The sequence below is a fragment of the Gouania willdenowi genome, chromosome 21 (assembly GCF_900634775.1).
Source record: "Gouania willdenowi chromosome 21, fGouWil2.1, whole genome shotgun sequence".
NCBI lineage: Eukaryota > Metazoa > Chordata > Actinopteri > Blenniiformes > Gobiesocidae > Gouania > Gouania willdenowi.
The window spans coordinates 22,369,453-22,387,384 of record NC_041064.1 but is presented as its reverse complement, the minus strand read 5'-3'; the positions used below and the strand labels follow the sequence as shown (position 1 = coordinate 22,387,384).

The window sequence follows — 17,932 nt, the reverse complement described above, 5'->3', positions numbered from 1 at the left end:
GATCCCTTCACACAGTCGTGAAGTTCAAACCAAAGACAATTTTGGACACTGAACACTTGTTCCAATCTGAAAGTTATGAAGTTGGATGCAAAACGTATTTGTGCAAAGTATGAATTTAAACAGCGCTGTGACTTTCCTCACAACTTTAAATCCTCGTGCTAAAGTAAAAGGTTTTTCTACTCTTTTTTTTAAAAGACTTCACAGGCCTTTGGATTTTGGGTGGAACTGGAACCCCAAAATAACTCTAAGTTAACTCTGTTCAAAGTCATCCATAAGGTGTCTGAGTAAAACCAGTCTGAAGTTGGTGTTAATTTGAAAAGTAAATTTTTGTTTGGTTGTAGTTTTAACATGGGCGGTTTCTTCATAAGGGCAATCAGGGCGATGCCCCACCACAGTGTTACAGGGCTGTGACAGTTCTAGACATTTTGAGCTGCTCTTTATGTCATTGTCCAATCAGTGCAGGGCCGTGCTCCATGAAGTACCGCCCCTTTTGGGCGACCTCTGTCAAATTGAAAATTGCCAGAGTGCTCCCATAGACTCCCATGTAAAATCAGTTTGTTTCTAATTTCAGTCGTTACAATGCTTTCGTTATGAGCATAGCATAGTATGGCTGGAAACGACATGGTTGGAAATTAATTTGCTGTAAGTAAGTAAGCAGGTAATTTTTATTTATAAAGCGCTTTTCTGGAACGCCAGGTCTCCCCTAATTTTAAATTACGTTTTTGGGGTCTTTAGGCGACCCTGGCCTGAAGACCGAAGGGTGTGCCTTGAAGTGTAGGGACACAACAGGTCAGCGATTTACTGACTAGCCTGACCATGCAACGTACTGAACGTCAGGACATGAATTTTAAACTCAATATGAAATTTGCCCAGTAGCCAATGGAGATGAAATAACCTGGGGGTAATGTGGGCTGTTCTGGGTGCACCAGTCAAAAATCTGGCAGCAGCATTTTGTACAATTTGAAGTCTGTTCAGAGTCGACTTGTTGAAACAGGTGAAAACAGAGTTACAATAATCAATGCCAGACGATATGAACGCGCGGATGATCATTTCGAGATCCAATTTTGCCAACAGATTCCTCACTTTAGAGATATTTCTCAGGTGATAAAAACAGTGTAAAGACATTGAATCCCCACAAAGACGACAAATGGACAATTGCCAACGTCCTCACACACACACACACACGCACACACACACACACACACACACACACACACACACACAATCTATTAACTGATGATGTTGGTTTTTAATTGTTATCTTTTCATTGAAATGCTGCTTTCAGGTAATATATTTTTGTTTGCAAGTCTATACAATAGGCCAGATATCATTTTTGTATTAATAGTTCACTGTTGAATGTGTGAACTTTATTTTGCACTGAAGCTGCACAAAATCTTTGAAATGCTTTTACCGATATGGCAATTTGTACATATACTGTTTGTTTCTGCAATCACAGTATTGTTTGTGCAATGTTGAGCTATTTGAATGCACTACCCCTTTATTTGGATTTATATAAACTATTTGTAATTAAAATAACTACTTTAAAGAACTCTAAATAAATACTTTTAATGATTTTGACTGATATGTAATACCCTTATAGGTAAAACAGCATATCAGTTAATGTTCAAAGATATTTGAAGGGAAACTGATTCACTGTGAAACAGTTTATCTCTCTGTTGATCTTCATTTGTAGAGACAAGTTAATTTTATTGGTTGAACACTCCTGAATGTAACTTTGTCCTGTAGCCGTTACATTTGGTATTGCTATGTACGTTGCAATTGTCTTGCTGCCTATTCATTTTCCCATATAACGGGTCACCTTAGTCATCATCAGAACAGGTGCCCCCTCCCTGAGAAATGTGTCAGGAGATGCCACTGACTTTTAGTTTTCTAAGGAATTGGCACAACAACATGACTTCATATCCCACCCCTTTAACATGCCCTTTCCTAAAATGTAATGACTCGAATATCAAGTAGTACTGTTGTGATTGAAATTGTACTCAAATACACACACACACACACACACACACACACACACACACGTTTAAACATCTCATGTAGAAAATGATGAGATGAAATCTTTCACAATTGAAACTTTCTTTTTTTTTTTTTTCTTTTTTTTTTTTTTTTTTATAAAATTACCCCAATGAATTAATTTTGAAATAAAAACAATTATCAGACGAGCTACATTTATGAACTCTAAAAAACTGAGAAAACAGCCTCCATTCAGTGCTGTTTTGGTGCATGAATTATGTTTAATCTGATTGGTCGACTATGATGTGATGCATTCGATTATTGTCTGGTTATTTAATTATTATTTTTTTGTAGTTTCACACTGCCCTTTGTCCTTTGACCATTTTAAAACAAAAAATAATAATTTACTCTGTAACGGTTGGGTGCAGAAATGTAACAAATGACTTTGCTTCTTTGAAAACGTACTTAAGTACAAGTACAATTACTGATGTAGAAATATACTCAAAAAAGTATAAGTACCCATGAAAGCAACTCAATTAGTTTCTCGTTTTTTTTTGTTTTTTTTTTTGTTTTTTTTTTTAATAAAAGAAAATCTTGATACACCAATTTTCTTTTTCAAAATCTCATGTAAATTTATATTTTGTGCAGTTCATTTTTCTTTTTCTGCACTACATCCTGGCTGTTACTAATAGAGGTCAGAACCGCACTCATTTGGTTGATTTTTTCTTTATTATTGCTGCTCCAATTTAAGTGGTGGAATATTGTCAGAACTTCTAACGCAGTAACTAGGCCTCAGGTTTGATTCTATAAGTCATGACCATAAATGTCAGATGATTGTCATATTAGATGTGGGTGTTTTTCGGTGTGTGAATGTTATTGTCTCTGTTTGTTATGCTTGTGATACACTGGCATCCTATCTAACGTGTACCCCACCTTACACCTTCTGTAGAAGATGATTAATTTGGGTGCAAATTTTAAAGGAAGGTTTGTTGTTAAAATAGGTTTTTTTTTTGTTGTTGTTTTTATTTTTAAATCAAAACAAGGCTATTTCTCTGTTCTCAGCACATCTGGAAGGAAATCTGTGCCTTCTTTCTTTAATCTCTCCTGGATTTACCTTCATTGTTTTTTGGCTTGCTTGCATTATGTGCTCGACTTGCAGGAAGCCCATTTCCCTCCCCTCCCCCATCATCTGAAAGTGTTACCCTCTCATCCTCTATCTCCCCTCATCCTCTATTCTCCTCCTCACCTCCCTCTGCAGCCCATCCCTCTGCTGAGCGCAGGTATTTGTTTAGGAATCTCTCGGTGGAAATTATACTCCATCTTCGCCGCTCCCTATCAACACACAATTATCACGGGCAATCATGCAGAACGGTGCTGAATTCAGCTGGGACCCCCACTCTGATGACATTACTGACTGCAAGGCCCAGGTCCTGCAGGAGGTAGCCTGCTCCACACCTGCAGTAAAGCTCTCTGTACGTGTCTCTTTTCCTTTCACCAAACAGTGTCGATTGAAAATGGATAGAGAAATGATTAAAGTTTTTTTTCCTATTAGGAATTCATTTAAATGGGAAGTCCACATGATAAGACATCTCTGTCCTGAGGGATGACTGCGGCTCAAAGCACGGCTCTCCCTTCAAATGGTACAAATTCCTTGATCACATCGTGCAGTTTATTAGCATTAGCCCACCAATGTGGCCTGCTCTCCTGCCTTGCAGAGGGTTACCTCACTGTAGCATTTATAGAGCTGAACTCCAGCGTATGTGTGTGTGTGAGGCTCCATCATGGGATTCCTCTGCCAAGGCCTTCCTCACAAAATGATGTCTACGTTACATTGTGTCCTTTCCCTCTTGCACTCCAACTCAAACCATCAATGCATTTCTGTATGTATGATAAGTGCTTTATGAGTCCTGAAAGGCTCAGAGTTGATGCCGACATGTGAGAATCAGCACAGGAGTCCATTCAGATCCTGATCAAATGCTCCATTCATGAGTGAAATTACCATCCGTCTGTCAGCCAAGGTGTGAATTCTTTCATCTACACATCTTACCTCTGAAGTTGTGATTAAATGCATAACGCCACATACACTCTACACAGATTCTAGATAACCAGAATGGGTTTTTCTGGCTCTCAGGATGAGGAGCGATGGGGAAATCCAGTGAGGTAGCAGTGCCACCCTGTGGGATTGTAGTCGAGGATAAAGAAAAAGAGGATCAGAGGAACAGCATGGAGAAAATATCCATCCTCCTCCTAAACCCGCTTCAACCTCATAAGTCTGGAACCTATTCCTGTTTAGAGTATAAGGTGGGTGTAATACGAGCTGCATGGGTCGACGTCAAAGGGAACCATCTACACCAGGGGTCACCAACACGGTGTAGCCCGCAAGGACCGTGAGGTGCCCTCAGGAGCTCTAGTAAATATGGTTTACCTTCCAGGATTCATACTCAAAAAGATAAATACATATGACAGATGTAGATAGTTAAACATGGAGTTAAATACTACACATGATGAAGTTTTAGTTTAAAATGAACCATCTGTAAATGTGTATTTTCAATGAATCATTGAGACAAATGTTTTTTTTCTGAATGGTCAGTGGTGTGTTACTGTATATATATACATATATATACATATAATGGTAGGTGGATTTTCACATTTTAGAAATGTTACATGTTTTATTTATAGTTAAATATTGTTTGTTAGTAGTTAGTAAAATGGGATCATTTTCTATGAAATGAAACATTTGCATAATATTAGTGGAAACAAAGTGTTGTATGTTGAAACTTAAACAGAATTCCTACCTTTTTAAAGTTACTGCTGGACTTCCATTTTATCTTACCCTCTAATTAAAGTACTGCATTTAAGCAGTACTTTTCTAACCGTTTGCCCTTCAGACTATACAGTATCTATGAAGTAGCTCACAGTTTCAGAAAGGTTGGTGACCCCTGATTTACACACATTTACTCTAAGATTAAAGTTATAGACTACAGTTAATTCATCTGTGCAATCAATGATACCTCAATATATATGAGAGCATTCTACAATTAAATAAGTGCTATTTGTTTTGATAATGTTCATCTGTATGATACTGCACTTTGCATTTACATTATTAAACAATTTTTAATGTGAATGATTTGGGGTTACAGGAAAAACCACAATAATGTTATTTAAATTTTTTACATAATACTAGCGCCTGATCGCACCTAGCATGTTTTTACTCTAGAGGAGAAAACTAAAGTACTCATTGGTAACTTTCACACACTCGGAACACATGCAAACAGCAGAACTGAGGCCTGTAATTAAACAAAAAAATATTAGAGGGATATTAAGCAAGACTGAATGACGGTGTCACACACATACATTTTGTTTGTCTGTTTACTGTTTACTGTTTATTGTTTACTGTTTATTGTTTACTGTTTACTATTTACTGTTTGCTGTTTATTGTTTACTGTTTATTGTTTACTGTTTACTATTTACTGTTTGCTGTTTATTGTTTACTGTTTGTTGTACTTGTGTCTTGTATATACTGCTGCTGGATGCCTTGAATTTCACTCGGGATCAATAAAGTATCTATCTATCTATGTATCTATCTATCTATCTATCTATCTAAAATTCAGCAGATAACAAAGAGATGGTAAATAAAACCCAATCTGACCATTAATACAGCAATGAACACAGGGTTTTTGTGTTTTTATGCAGTCATTTTGTATATTTGTGTCCCATTATGTGCATATAGTGTTGTTTTGAGGTCATTTTGTGTATTTTACCATCATTCAGTGTGTTTTTGGAGTCATCTGTGCATCTATTTTGGGGCCGCATTTGGCCCCCAGGCCACCAGTTGCCCATGCCTGAGATGACAAAATGAAACAAAACAATATTTTTTTTTTAGTAGAGAGCGATGTGGTTTTATCATGTAATTGTACATGCAGACTCCTACAGCTAAATGAAACTCCAACCTCCGTCTCTGACCCATTCAAAATGACCAATCACATAACACGTGGAAAAAGGAGACACACCTGCAAACATGTGGCTCTGGAAGATGTGATTTCAGGATGGATGGATGAATCGACAGATTGGTCATTATAGCATCAATTCTTTGCGCTGACACTAAATTACTCTTTCCCCCTAATGTATTAAGCTGTACCCACTGAACCATCTTCCACTATTTCCCCACATTTCCCATGACAATAGGTTTGTTAATGTTCACTAAACTCACATTGGATTCAAATGGACAAATTTAATAACTTACTCCAGTTGAAATAATGATAGTTTCTTTATTTCACACATCACATTTTACAATAAAACCTGAAATTTAATTACAGAAAAAAAAAAAAAAAAAAAAAAAACCTTAAATTGACCCTGTGTCATTTCTGTCTGTCAGAAAATTAGAAATCTGTCTTTAATGCTCAATGCATTACTGATGATGACTGTATGTTTTCAGGCTAATTTTGATTAAACACCAAAGCATTTATTCTAAATAGAATATTGAATGAACAGATTATTTTGCATTCGCTCAAGTGTCAACAACAAAGTACAAAATTAAATGTGTAAATGTTTTCGGTGCAGCAAAATTAAGAAAAAATTCAACCCTCTGTGGTACAAAATACCCCCCAGAGGCGGAATTTATGGTTCTTGCCTGATTTGACTGACATGAAACTTCCCTAACAAACACATATTGAGCTCTGCATGAGGTGTTAAACTTTAATTTGAGTTTAAAACAGTTCCACCAAAAAACGAGACTGCTGGTGTTTTATTTGATTTTAAGCCTATGGCTTTCCATTTGTTTAGCATTTTAATTTATGACTAAATTATGCTGTATTAGCCTTTTTTTTCCACAGCATTTACACCAATTATTTTACAAGCTGAATTAAAAATCATAACACAACTCTATATATGAATATGTATTTCAATTATGATTTTAATTTGATTGAAAAATGATAAATTATACACATCTCAAAACTACGGATGGGTCCATAAAGTAAATGAAACTAAATGTGCACCTCGGGTTTTTTTTTCTCCATCCATTTAAATCCCCATACAGTGTGGCATATTACTATTGTATTGAAGTTTTGTAATTCATCTTACATGAAACTATTCCAAGATAGAGTGAGCATCGCCAAAGCTCAACAATGACTGCAGAAGTTTACAGGAACAAACTGTTCAAACTTGTGAGATCATTTAAACCACAAAGCTGCCAAACAGAATCCACACATCCCTGTTATCAGGATGACCGTGGATAAACGCTCCTGAAAAACCTTCCTTCTCCCAAGCTTGACCTACAGTCTCACATCAGTTGTAGTTGATCCGAACAGTCCGGCCAATGAGGAGGAAGAGGAGGCCGGCGAGGAGGCAAAAGAAGATACCGATGGGTGCAAACATGAAGGAAAGACCATAGCTGAAGGACAGTGTGAAGTGTGGACACAGTGTGGAGCGCTGATGTTCCACATACGCATCGACCACGTCCAACACCTGAAGCCACAGCACGTACATCACCACCACAGCCAGCAGGAAGAAACCTGAGGGGAAGAGATAGTTACATACAAGGCAGGCGTCTGAATACACAAGGGAGTAAACACATTCCCAACATCCATGACATTATCAACTAGGGATGTCCCGATCCGATATTGATATCGGATATTGGCTCGATATCAGCCAGAAAAAGAATATCGGATTTTATCGGACCGCATCTAAAATCTCCGATATAATTTATACAGTAGTCCCTCATTTATGGCGGGGGTTACCATATAAAAATAACCCGCAATAGGCGAAATCCGCGAAGTAGTCAGCTTTATTTTTTACAATTATGGCTGTAAAACCCTTCACCACACACTTTATACACTTTTCTCAGACACAAATGAACATTTTTCTCTGGTTTAAACACTCTCAAAATTCAAACCTTCGTAGATTTTAAAACATAAACCTGTTTTCAAACATACAGCATTTCAGAGTCACACTGCTAGCGATTCGACATTGATGCCGAACGCATTCAGTCTTTGTTGACGATGACATCAGGCCGTCAACACGGACACCGGTCTGTTCACCCATTCAACCATGGAGTAGAAGCTGTGTGTGACCACCTGGAGCTCTATGACACGGCCTTTATAACCGGGACCGGACTAGGAAGGATTTGGTGTGGAGGAGAATCAGTGGTAGTAGCAGGTAAAAGTTCTCTCTGTAGCACTGAGCTAGCATAGCATTAGCCGCTAATCACACCGGCTTTTTTCACTGGTGGTTTATGTTTATGAGAGGAGAAAAAGGAGAGCAGCTCCTCGCTTCAGCAGGCAGTGACACTCACTGAGTTGGATGTGTCGCTGGTGGGTGAACGTAGCATTAGCCAATCAGGATGCAGAACACAATGCGCGTTCATATGCTGTAAAAAAAATGCATCCAAAATTGCACTGTAAAAAAAATCAGCGAAACACCGACTCCGCGAAAGGTGAAGTGTGATATAGTGAGGGACTACTGTATTGTTTTTTTGGATTTATTTTTTCAATATCTTCTATTTTATTTATTTTTATTTCTTTTATTAAATCATCGAATATTCTTACTCTAAAAGGTTAATTATATATAATTCATTGGTTCATAATAAATGGGTCTGTTTTTTTTAAATAATCAAGTCTTTTCTAACATTCCACACTACAAAATAAGTAATAAAAGTATGTATGATTCATGCTGATATCGTATCGGATCGATATCGACCAATATTCAAGGCTGCAATATCCGTATCGTATCGGAAGTGAAAAAGTTGTATCGGGACATCTGCAGTAAAATATCACAGCTCTGGCCTATTGAAAACATGAAACTTGTTAAGGGGACGATGAGTGGTGTAGTAAGGGGTGCACACACAATCATCCATGTGATTTCAAAGCTTATTCCTGTATAGCAGACATGTCAAACTCATTTTAGTTCAGGGGCCAAATATAAAGTAGTTTGATCTCAAGTGGGCCATAGATTTTAGGCGGGAAAAGGAGCAATTTCAACAATGATTTAATCAAGTTTGCACTTCGACGTATACATGATACATATAGATAAGTATGTAAGGCGCCAACAATATCCAAATAATAAGTAACAGTTAAACAGTCTTTGCAGGATTTTCTCTTTCAAACTTCAATGATTGTGTGAGTCATTTGTATTTAATTTTGAGAAATTGTGAGAAATAATTTCAGGAAAATGTTGGCCTTTGAAGAATTTCAGATTTAAAATGACTACAGTAATTTGATACAAGTGTGGGAAAATTGTGATCCTTCAAATATTGTGGAGTTTTATTGAATTAGTGTGTTGAGAAGGAGTCCTTCTGAAGGACTAAGAGATCTACAACTGAATTATTTGGTAATTTACACCTTAATTCATGTTTTTTCTGTCTTCTATTTTTTATTTTTTTCCTGCAGACTGAATTGGATGGTGTTAAAGGGCTGGATTTGGCCCTCGGGCCTTGAGTTTGACATGTGCTGTATGGGGTCTTCGTCTACTGGAGTCTATCCCATAATCTTCATACCAACAACAATAAATACTGACTGCTTTCTTTCCATACTCCTTCCACTGTTAGAATACTATTAAATGTTCTACTTCCCCTTCTTTTACAGCCTTTACATATTTTCTTCATCAAACCACGACGTCTGCACCTGCTAATCTTAGTTGAATCACTCCATTCTCACTTGTCTCCACCCTCTATCACCTTCATTGATTACCATATATCTATTTCATTTATGTCTATAGATGTTGCCAATTGCTAAAACTTTGATTTTCTAATGTTTTCAATTTCATCCTGCATCTGTAATGTTCTTTGTCTCTCTTTCTGTTTGTTTTGTTATAGTCCCTTTGTTTTTGTGAAGCTACTTCTGAAAAATAAAGAAACATTTTCTAAGTGATTGCCTGATTAAATAAAGCTTTACTACTAATGCACAGTGCTTAGATAAACCACAGGCTAACTTTTATTCTATATGTACTAGGGATGTAACGATTCACTCAACTCCCGATACGATTCGATTCACGATACTGGATTCACGATACGATTCTCTCACGATTTATTTTACAAAATGGGACTGTAGACAAATTTATGGTAAAAATATGGTACTATTTTCCTTTTATTTTTCATTGTCAAAAGAAATCCTTGATAAACTATTCAAAACAATGCAATTTAACTAAAAATAAACCTTGAATGAAATAAACAAAGGAATAATACAAATGAAAATGAAGCCTATTAATTTAAATTCTAGTTCTATAATAAACAATGCAAAACTGCATAATAGTTCTTTTTCTTTTTAAAAGTGCAACTGAAAATGTATTTTGTGCCTTAACAATTGGACTTTTAAAAACAAATTTACGTCATATTTGTTTGGACCAGCAGAGGGCGCTGGTAACACAGTGGTCGGTTGGCATGCAGATATCTTGCAGTGAAGAAGAGAAGCTATGCTAGCAGACAGAGCTAATAGAAAAATGTGACTTTTACAGATATTCAAGTAATATTACAGATATTCTTTCGGTGCTAAAGGGGCAATGAATCATTTATTAACATATTTAAGAGTAGAAGGCGGCCAGAAAGAAAGTATTAGCAGACTCCGCCCGCCGCCTACACTTGTGGATAGCGCCAGTTAGCGCCGGTGGACTGCTGGTTAAAAAAAGTACTGCGATTCAATTTTCAGAAAATCGATATCAACCGTGATACCTATGAATCGATTTTTAACTGCCTTACGATTAATCGTTACATCCCTAATATGTACATTACTTAATCAGCTACAACGTCACCAGTTGTCTTTATAATAAGATTTTTTTTTTTTGTCCTCAGTGTGTAAATACATGATGATAACACATGTTCTCCTAACATTACACACTACGTGACCTTACCAGAGGTCAGGAAGAGGCCCCCTCCTGCTTTATAAAGTCGATGGCTTGCGAACGGGGCAGCACAGATGATGAAGAACCCACCGAGTGCAGCTGCAACAACACCGATCAGCATGAAGATGCTCCAAAAGCCTCTGTAGACTGAACATAAGATATACACATTTAATAATGTATACAAATATCCTCGAAGGCTCTGAGACTAAGTCAATCCTATTGAGAATGAATACTTACTTATGGCAGAGTCATACTGAGTGGTATTGTGGGTCTGATGTGACACTGGGAATGGGAAGAGGTAGGCAGGCATGCACACTTTGGCATGAGGCTGATTCGCTGCAAATGGAGGAAGAGACACCAACTGTGAGTAGGTTAGTCTGTGTATGGGGAGAAATATTCACAAACCGATCCACAATTTTCACATGTATTTTTCAGATTTTCACGTGTTTTTCAGATCCAAAAATACATCCACAATTCAAACACGTGTTTTATCATTTGTGTGTGTTTATTAATCATGAATTATCACTTGTTAATCTTGAATTGTGCTTGTGAATTGTATAAAGTGTGTTTGTGGGTCGGTCGACGTGTGCATTTATTTTTGAGACAAACGTAGTGTTAAGCAGTGGTTCCCAACCTTTCTTGTCTTGTGTACCCCTTGAGACTTTTTGTCATACCATGAGTACCCCCGCACTCATACGTGTTCATGATTCTCCAAAAGTAGAACATAACACAACTGAATATTCAACGCAAGTCATTTTATTTCATCTTCTTAAATTGAACAATTAATATTATCTTCTTATTTAACTCAAATTAAACATACAACTATGTTGCCTTCAAGGCAAAAGAAATGATAAATATAAGAATGAAATTATAGTTTGTATTATTAATACTGATGCATTATGATTATATTGTTATGAAAGAAAAAATAAGAAGAATAAATAAAAATGATAATTGTTGTGTTCTGAAAGTTCATCCTTCTCCGGCCAGTAGGGGGCATAGTGGGAAGTAAAGAGGAGACGAAGAAGTGTGTGTAAGAAAGTTGGGTGCCGACATTAAAGAAGGTAGCAACGTAAACCTCTCTCCAGTGGTCCTTTAAGTGTTTTATGTTCTACAAACACAACAATAATATGAATAAATAAATACAAAACAAATAATTAACCTGCCTGTGTTATGTATAACTTTTACTACAAAGAGCTTTTTGAAAATGTCCCCTTTAAATAGGCATTTAAATTTTATAAAATAGCGCACATGTACCATTTTATTGACAGACTTATGAAATGACTGAGAACTTTTTTTTATTATCTTGGAAATAAATTCGTAATTTTTCCACGTACCCCCTGCAATGTGCTCACGTTCCCCTAGGGGTACGCGTACCCCTGGTTGGGAATCACTGGTGTAAAGCACCACCATCCACTAGAAGGCAGTATAGAAGTCTCTGCTGAAGATTACAGTTATTCAATTTACCGATACAAAAACAGATGCTAAAAACGTGATATTCACTCCAGTGTCACCAAAATCACTTCCCTTGTCTCCTGCTGATCATAGTGCAATACTTGGTTTGACAAAAAATACTTTTTTTTTCCTGCGGCAGGAGCCCTGGTAACACGCCCCGCCCATTTAGCGTACTGCCCAATCATCGGCTGTCAATCACCGTCATATATGAAGTCAAATCCAGTTTTTCAACCTCAAATAACTTATTTAAAACAAACTTCACAGCAGAATGAGTGCTTGAACACAATGTAGGGTGATAATAACTAATGATCACAGCAGAGTTTAGGTTTGGAAAAAAATTATGTGATGTGTATTTTAACTTTGCGGTTTGACCCAAATCCCATCCGTTAACACTGAGGAGGCGGGGTTTATGAACTATACTGCAGCCAGTCAGCAGGGGGCGCTCTAAAAATAAAAGCTTCACTTTCTCGAGAGGATGTTCCGTCCATCTTTTTTACAGTCTATGAGATTAACTCATGATAATTCATGATAAATACACACACACAAACAATAAAACGTGTGTGAATTGTGGATGTATTTGTGTATCTGAAGAACACGTGAAATTCTGAAAAACAGGTGAAAATTGTGGATCTATTTGTGAATCTTTTTGAGACAAATCTCTCCCCATACTCTAGAGCATAATGACTGAATGAATAAATGATAACTCACATTTTAGAGAATCAGATTATAAAGAAGTAAAATGAAACAGGATACATTCCCTCACGAATGGTTTTATTTTTAGAGTTTTTATCATTTCTGGTCATCTGGTGTGGAACCCAGACTTTTCAGTTCATGTTCTAATCAAGATCATTTCCATCATCATTGTTATGATGATCACTTTTAACTAAAAATAAATACTATAAAACTCCATATTGCTTTCCATTGTTAATTTTCCATTTTCTCTCTCTCAAGTACCCCCTGTAGGACCACCATAGGACTTTCTGACTTTATTGGATTAACAGACTTCAAGATCTGACTCAACAACAAGACAGCGGAGCTCTTTTTCAAACCTGTGTGAAATTCCACAGATCCTGCCAATGGCCTTTCTTTGTTGTCGGATTTTTCTGAAGGGCTTTGATTTAAAGTCAAACAACAAAATATTGGATAACTCATTATGACCTGTCAAACAACCTGAGCAAACAGTCTTAAACCTGCCACAGACGTTTAAAGACAAAACATTTGTGATGTAGTAATGTCAAGGGTGTCGTCATGTCACAGTGTGGTGGTAGTTTCTGTCTTTAGACAACAAAGAACTGAAAGTGAACCTAAGTCTGACCTTTTTTAATGATGATCAGTCCCGTAAAGATAAGATATCAAAGAATGATTATCGCTTACTAAACCAGAGTTTCCACAGCAGGTCTTCGTCCACCTCATTGCTTCCAAAGGAGCATCTCCAGAAAAATCCTTCATGGTAAAGAATGACATCATCATGGTCCTGCTGCATCACCACATCTCCACGCTGAAACAGTTCAAGTAAAATGTGTTACATCATCCAATGTACACGAGCTGAGATCTTTTATTCGCTATTATCTCAGTGTGTCACAGGGCAACTCCTAAGGGAGGTCAAAGGTTGGGTGACTGTGGCTCAAGTGGGAGAGGAGTTGTCTTCTGAGAGAGGTTAGGGTTTGATTACAAGGTTGTACCATGGTCAACATGTCAAAGTGTCTTTGGGCAAGATATGGAAAACAAAGGTGCTCCCAATGGTGGACCAGCAGCTTGCGTGGCTGCTCTGTCCCATTGGTGTGTGAATGCGAGTGTGGATGAGTTAATTATGTAAAGCTCTTTGGGACTACTTTAAAATAATAGCTATGAATCAAGTTCATTTACCATCAACTATCAAGACTAGTTTGGTTTAGGATGGACGTTGTCATTCTGAAAGCAATCATGAGTAATGCCCTCCTTTTAGGCATAGGACTAATAGTCATTGAAATTAAAACACTTGTAACTATTTAATTTATTAACAGTTACAAGAGTATTAATATTCAGCGCTCCTATGAAAGAAAGCGAAGACACAAATAGTTTCATTGACATCTCTTTGCACACAGCACAGACCAGATCAGCCAATTGAAGAGTTACCACAGCCAGCTTATTGCTTGTTTTGGACTTTGGGAGAAAACCACTTTAAAAATCTATCTTAAAAACAAACCTCATTCTTCTTGCTCAGAAGCAGGCAAAGATAATAAATAATATAAATAAAGAATTCGGCTTTGATAAATAAACTGCTTAAAGCATTGTACTCCACCTGTAGCCTTTCGTACCACAAGAGCAGAAATTTTAAAAGTGAGGGTGTTTTAAGGGTAGGGCAACCATCAACTCCCAATTTAGTTTATTAAACCAATTTACTAAAATCATGATAAAGCTGTTATTAGGTTAGTGATAATCAACATGTGGCTCTTTATGTCTTAATTTTATTTATTATTCCCCCAGAAAACCTTTAAAAAGGGAGACTTTTTTTTGTCCATTTTACTACTTCCTTTGTCCCATTTTTGCCCCTTTTCCAAAAAAATTGACACTTTTTTGTTTTTTTTAGACTTTAGCTACCTTTTGCCAATAACTCCCTTTTTCCCAATTTTTGTCCTTTTTTGCAAGTTGTTTTTTTTTTTTTTTTTTTTTTTTTTTTTTTTTTTTTGCAAGTTGTTTTTGACACTTTTACCCAAGTTTTATCTGTTTTTTTAACAATTTTTGCCACTTTTCATCCAAATAAGACACCTCTGGCCCAATACACACTTGTTTCCATTTTTCCATACATTTGAACTCTTTTTGCTCCAAATTTTTGCCCTTTTTCACTATTGTTTGCCACATGTTGCTCATTTAAACTACCTTTTTCCAGTACATACCACCTGTTTTGTGTTTTTTGTCAATTTCTTTTCCACTCTTGACTAGTTTCGGTCCATTTTATTCACTTTTTACTCTTTTCTTGCCACTTTTGGACCACTTTTTTGTCACTTGTTACTTGTTTTATGGTCACATTACTTACACTTTACTCATCGCTGTTATCTCTTTGTTTACCTTCTCGGAACAGCGCCTTCGTCAAATGGCTGGGTGTGATTGGCTTGATCACCATTCAATCAATCTAATTGGACCAATACGTTTCCAACAATGAATTCCTCTGTGAAATCCCCCAAGCTGTTTATTGATTTTTTTAAAAAAATGCTTACGATTAATCATCTAAAACTTCATATTAACTGGTTTTGTTGATATTTATTTACCCTCTTCTTGATCTCATAAAGGAAGCTGTGCCTATAATAACATCCACATTAGCACTTCCTGGAAAACGGTGGCCAAGATACACATACTTTGGACTAATATGTATTTATAATTTTCATTCAGTTCCACAGAGATAACATCACACACTGTACCTCCTCGGTTTTATTGTACAGCTGTAACATCTCAACTTCAGGATTCCTACTTGCTCTGAACAGCTAAGTATGTTACAGTCAGTGATATTTAATCTGGCATAATACCAGTGAGACCTCTGGTATTTGTTATTCTGGCATAGGGTCATATAGTGCAAGCGAGTCTCAATCACTGCTTTGCTGTGAACACTCGGCATAATTGGTGTCTGATTACAGATCCTACAGGAATACTTCTCCACCCTGCAGACTGTGCACTGAAAGAGTGATTGGAGCAACTGATCACCTTTCCAATGACACTTGTTATCGATTTATATCGTATTTTTTTTTTGTTAAAACTATTGAAGAATAACATTTGACAATATCAGGTTATCTTTATATATTTATATTTATAACTGCTTTCACTTTGTCTGGTTAACTTTGACCTAGACTTGCTCCGCCTGTTTTTGGCTGACTGATAACTTTCCCAGACTATCACTCTCATTTTGATCATTAACAGTATCAACAACTGGGTTTGTTGTTAACAATGTTTCCAAAACTTGTGAGTTAAGGGCTCTCATTTTGGTTTCAGAGGTTTTATATTTAAACTTTGGCCAGCATTATTTCCAAAAACATTTTGGAGTCTTCTCATTGTGAGTCAGAAGTCCAACACCTACCTCTATTGTGACACCTTCCAGGCTTGTGGATTCATCCAGGTTTGGGTGGCATCTTTCTGATGCCAGCAGCCAGTAATCCGTGCCGAAGGAGAGAAGAATGAACACGGCAGCCAGAGCTCCAAAGAGCCCGGCGAAAAACAACGCTACGCTAAGCTTCATGTCCAAAGCTCTAATAGATACCTTCACTCAGTCCGAAATGTCCTTGCAACTGTAACAGACCTGTGACAGAAAGTTGATCCTCAGTTGTGTAAAGTCCACCAAATGAGAAGGTTTTCCTGAAGCTCAACTCTTCTCCTGGCTGTCTGTCTGTGTTTTTGGAGGACAGAGATGTCCACATGACCACTTTGGACCCTCCACTGAGGGTTCCAGCCCACTTCACCCACCCTGGGCTATTTTTGGTGGCTGTTTCACCATGCTGTGGACCTGAATGCATGGAGCATTTGGAGAGTGTGAAGGGAGGGAATCAGCACAGAAATAACCAGTGGATACTGGACACCCGACGCCTGGACAGGAATGTTAGGATTGAAGAACTTAAGGGACAGGACAAAGTGTCTCACACTCACACATACATGTATCTGTTCATTCTGTTTTCTATCAATCAATGTTTTAGGAAATCACAGCTGAGTGTTATTACAGTTAGCGTGAGTTTAGGAAAAGCCCTGCCTTATTAACATGTCAGAGGAATATTTAGCAATTAGCTTATATGTAGACTCAGTGTGGCTCACACGCAGATGTGACCTCAGCTTACCCTGGCCACACACACACACACACACACACACACACACACACACACTGTCCTGTTGGTGGTGATTGTGTGTCTGGACTAAATTTGCTTTTTAACAACTAACAACTATAGCTTAAGTAGCCCACAGGGCAGTACTTGTAGAGCTCACATTTAATTCCATGCATCTCTGTGTAAAAAAAGGTTTCAAGACTAAGGTCACAATCAAGTTAAGTGTTAAGCCTGATATATGGTTCCGCGTAAAATCAACGTCGTAGACATATGTAGCGTTCTACGTAGATGTAGACCCCCTCCCCGTAACCTGACTTGCGCCTCCGAAAAATCCTGACTGCGCGTCGAGGCGACGAGGAACATAAGCGCTGTGATTGGTGTGATTGGTGCCAACAACCAAGTCAAAATCCTTGTACTGTCCTATAAACTATACTTGGCCATTAAAACATTTCTGATTCTGATTCTGATTCTGAACCTCAGCCCCGGTCACTGCCTTTTTCGGTCTACACCGCCGTGTTTCAACTTTTAGCGGAAAGATACAAGAGTTGTTTCTACCGTGGATTGAGTCAAAGAAAGAACCGAGACGGACAGAAAGTACCAGAGTTTTATTATTTCCCTTCATAGCTGCAGCACGTGAAGCACTGCCAAACTGAGTCAATCACCGACAAAAGATTAAAAAATAATAATAATAATAATAATAATAATAATAATAATAATAATAATGCATTGGATTTTATATGTGTTTACTGTTATTATCACTACTCGGCCTCGTCTCTGTACTTATAACTAAAGTCCAATTACAATTAATCACAATTAATGAACCTGAAATAAATAACCTAATAAAAGTGAACTTTCCTCTTGTGTTAGCTTTCTGTTAGCATCACTTATGATAAAAC

At 37.3% G+C, this 17,932-nt stretch overlaps 1 protein-coding gene across 1 annotated transcript; it reads right to left on the bottom strand.

The window, feature by feature from the left end:
- Positions 1 to 6,020: 6,020 nt before the first annotated feature.
- On the bottom strand, positions 6,021 to 16,713 carry tmem182a (transmembrane protein 182a). The gene is made up of 5 exons (XM_028436890.1): positions 16,304 to 16,713; positions 13,630 to 13,753; positions 11,041 to 11,139; positions 10,813 to 10,950; positions 6,021 to 7,484 (listed from the first exon to the last, which is right to left on the bottom strand). Exons 1-5 carry the CDS (start codon positions 16,460 to 16,462, stop codon positions 7,258 to 7,260), a joined length of 747 nt encoding a protein of 248 aa, XP_028292691.1. The 5' UTR covers positions 16,463 to 16,713; the 3' UTR covers positions 6,021 to 7,257.
- Between the last annotated feature and the right edge of the window lie 1,219 nt (positions 16,714 to 17,932).

Excerpts from the sequence above, each read along its gene's own strand:
- tmem182a (XM_028436890.1), bottom strand. The coding sequence starts at position 16,462 with ATGAAGCTTAGCGTAGCGTTGTTTTTCGCCGGGCTCTTTGGAGCTCTG. Across the intron at positions 11,140-13,629 it reads GCTGTGGAAACTCTGGTTTA|CGAATCAGCCTCATGCCAAA; the intron begins GTAAGCGATAAT and ends CTCCATTTGCAG. Across the intron at positions 10,951-11,040 it reads TCAGTATGACTCTGCCATAA|TCTACAGAGGCTTTTGGAGC; the intron begins GTAAGTATTCAT and ends TCTTATGTTCAG.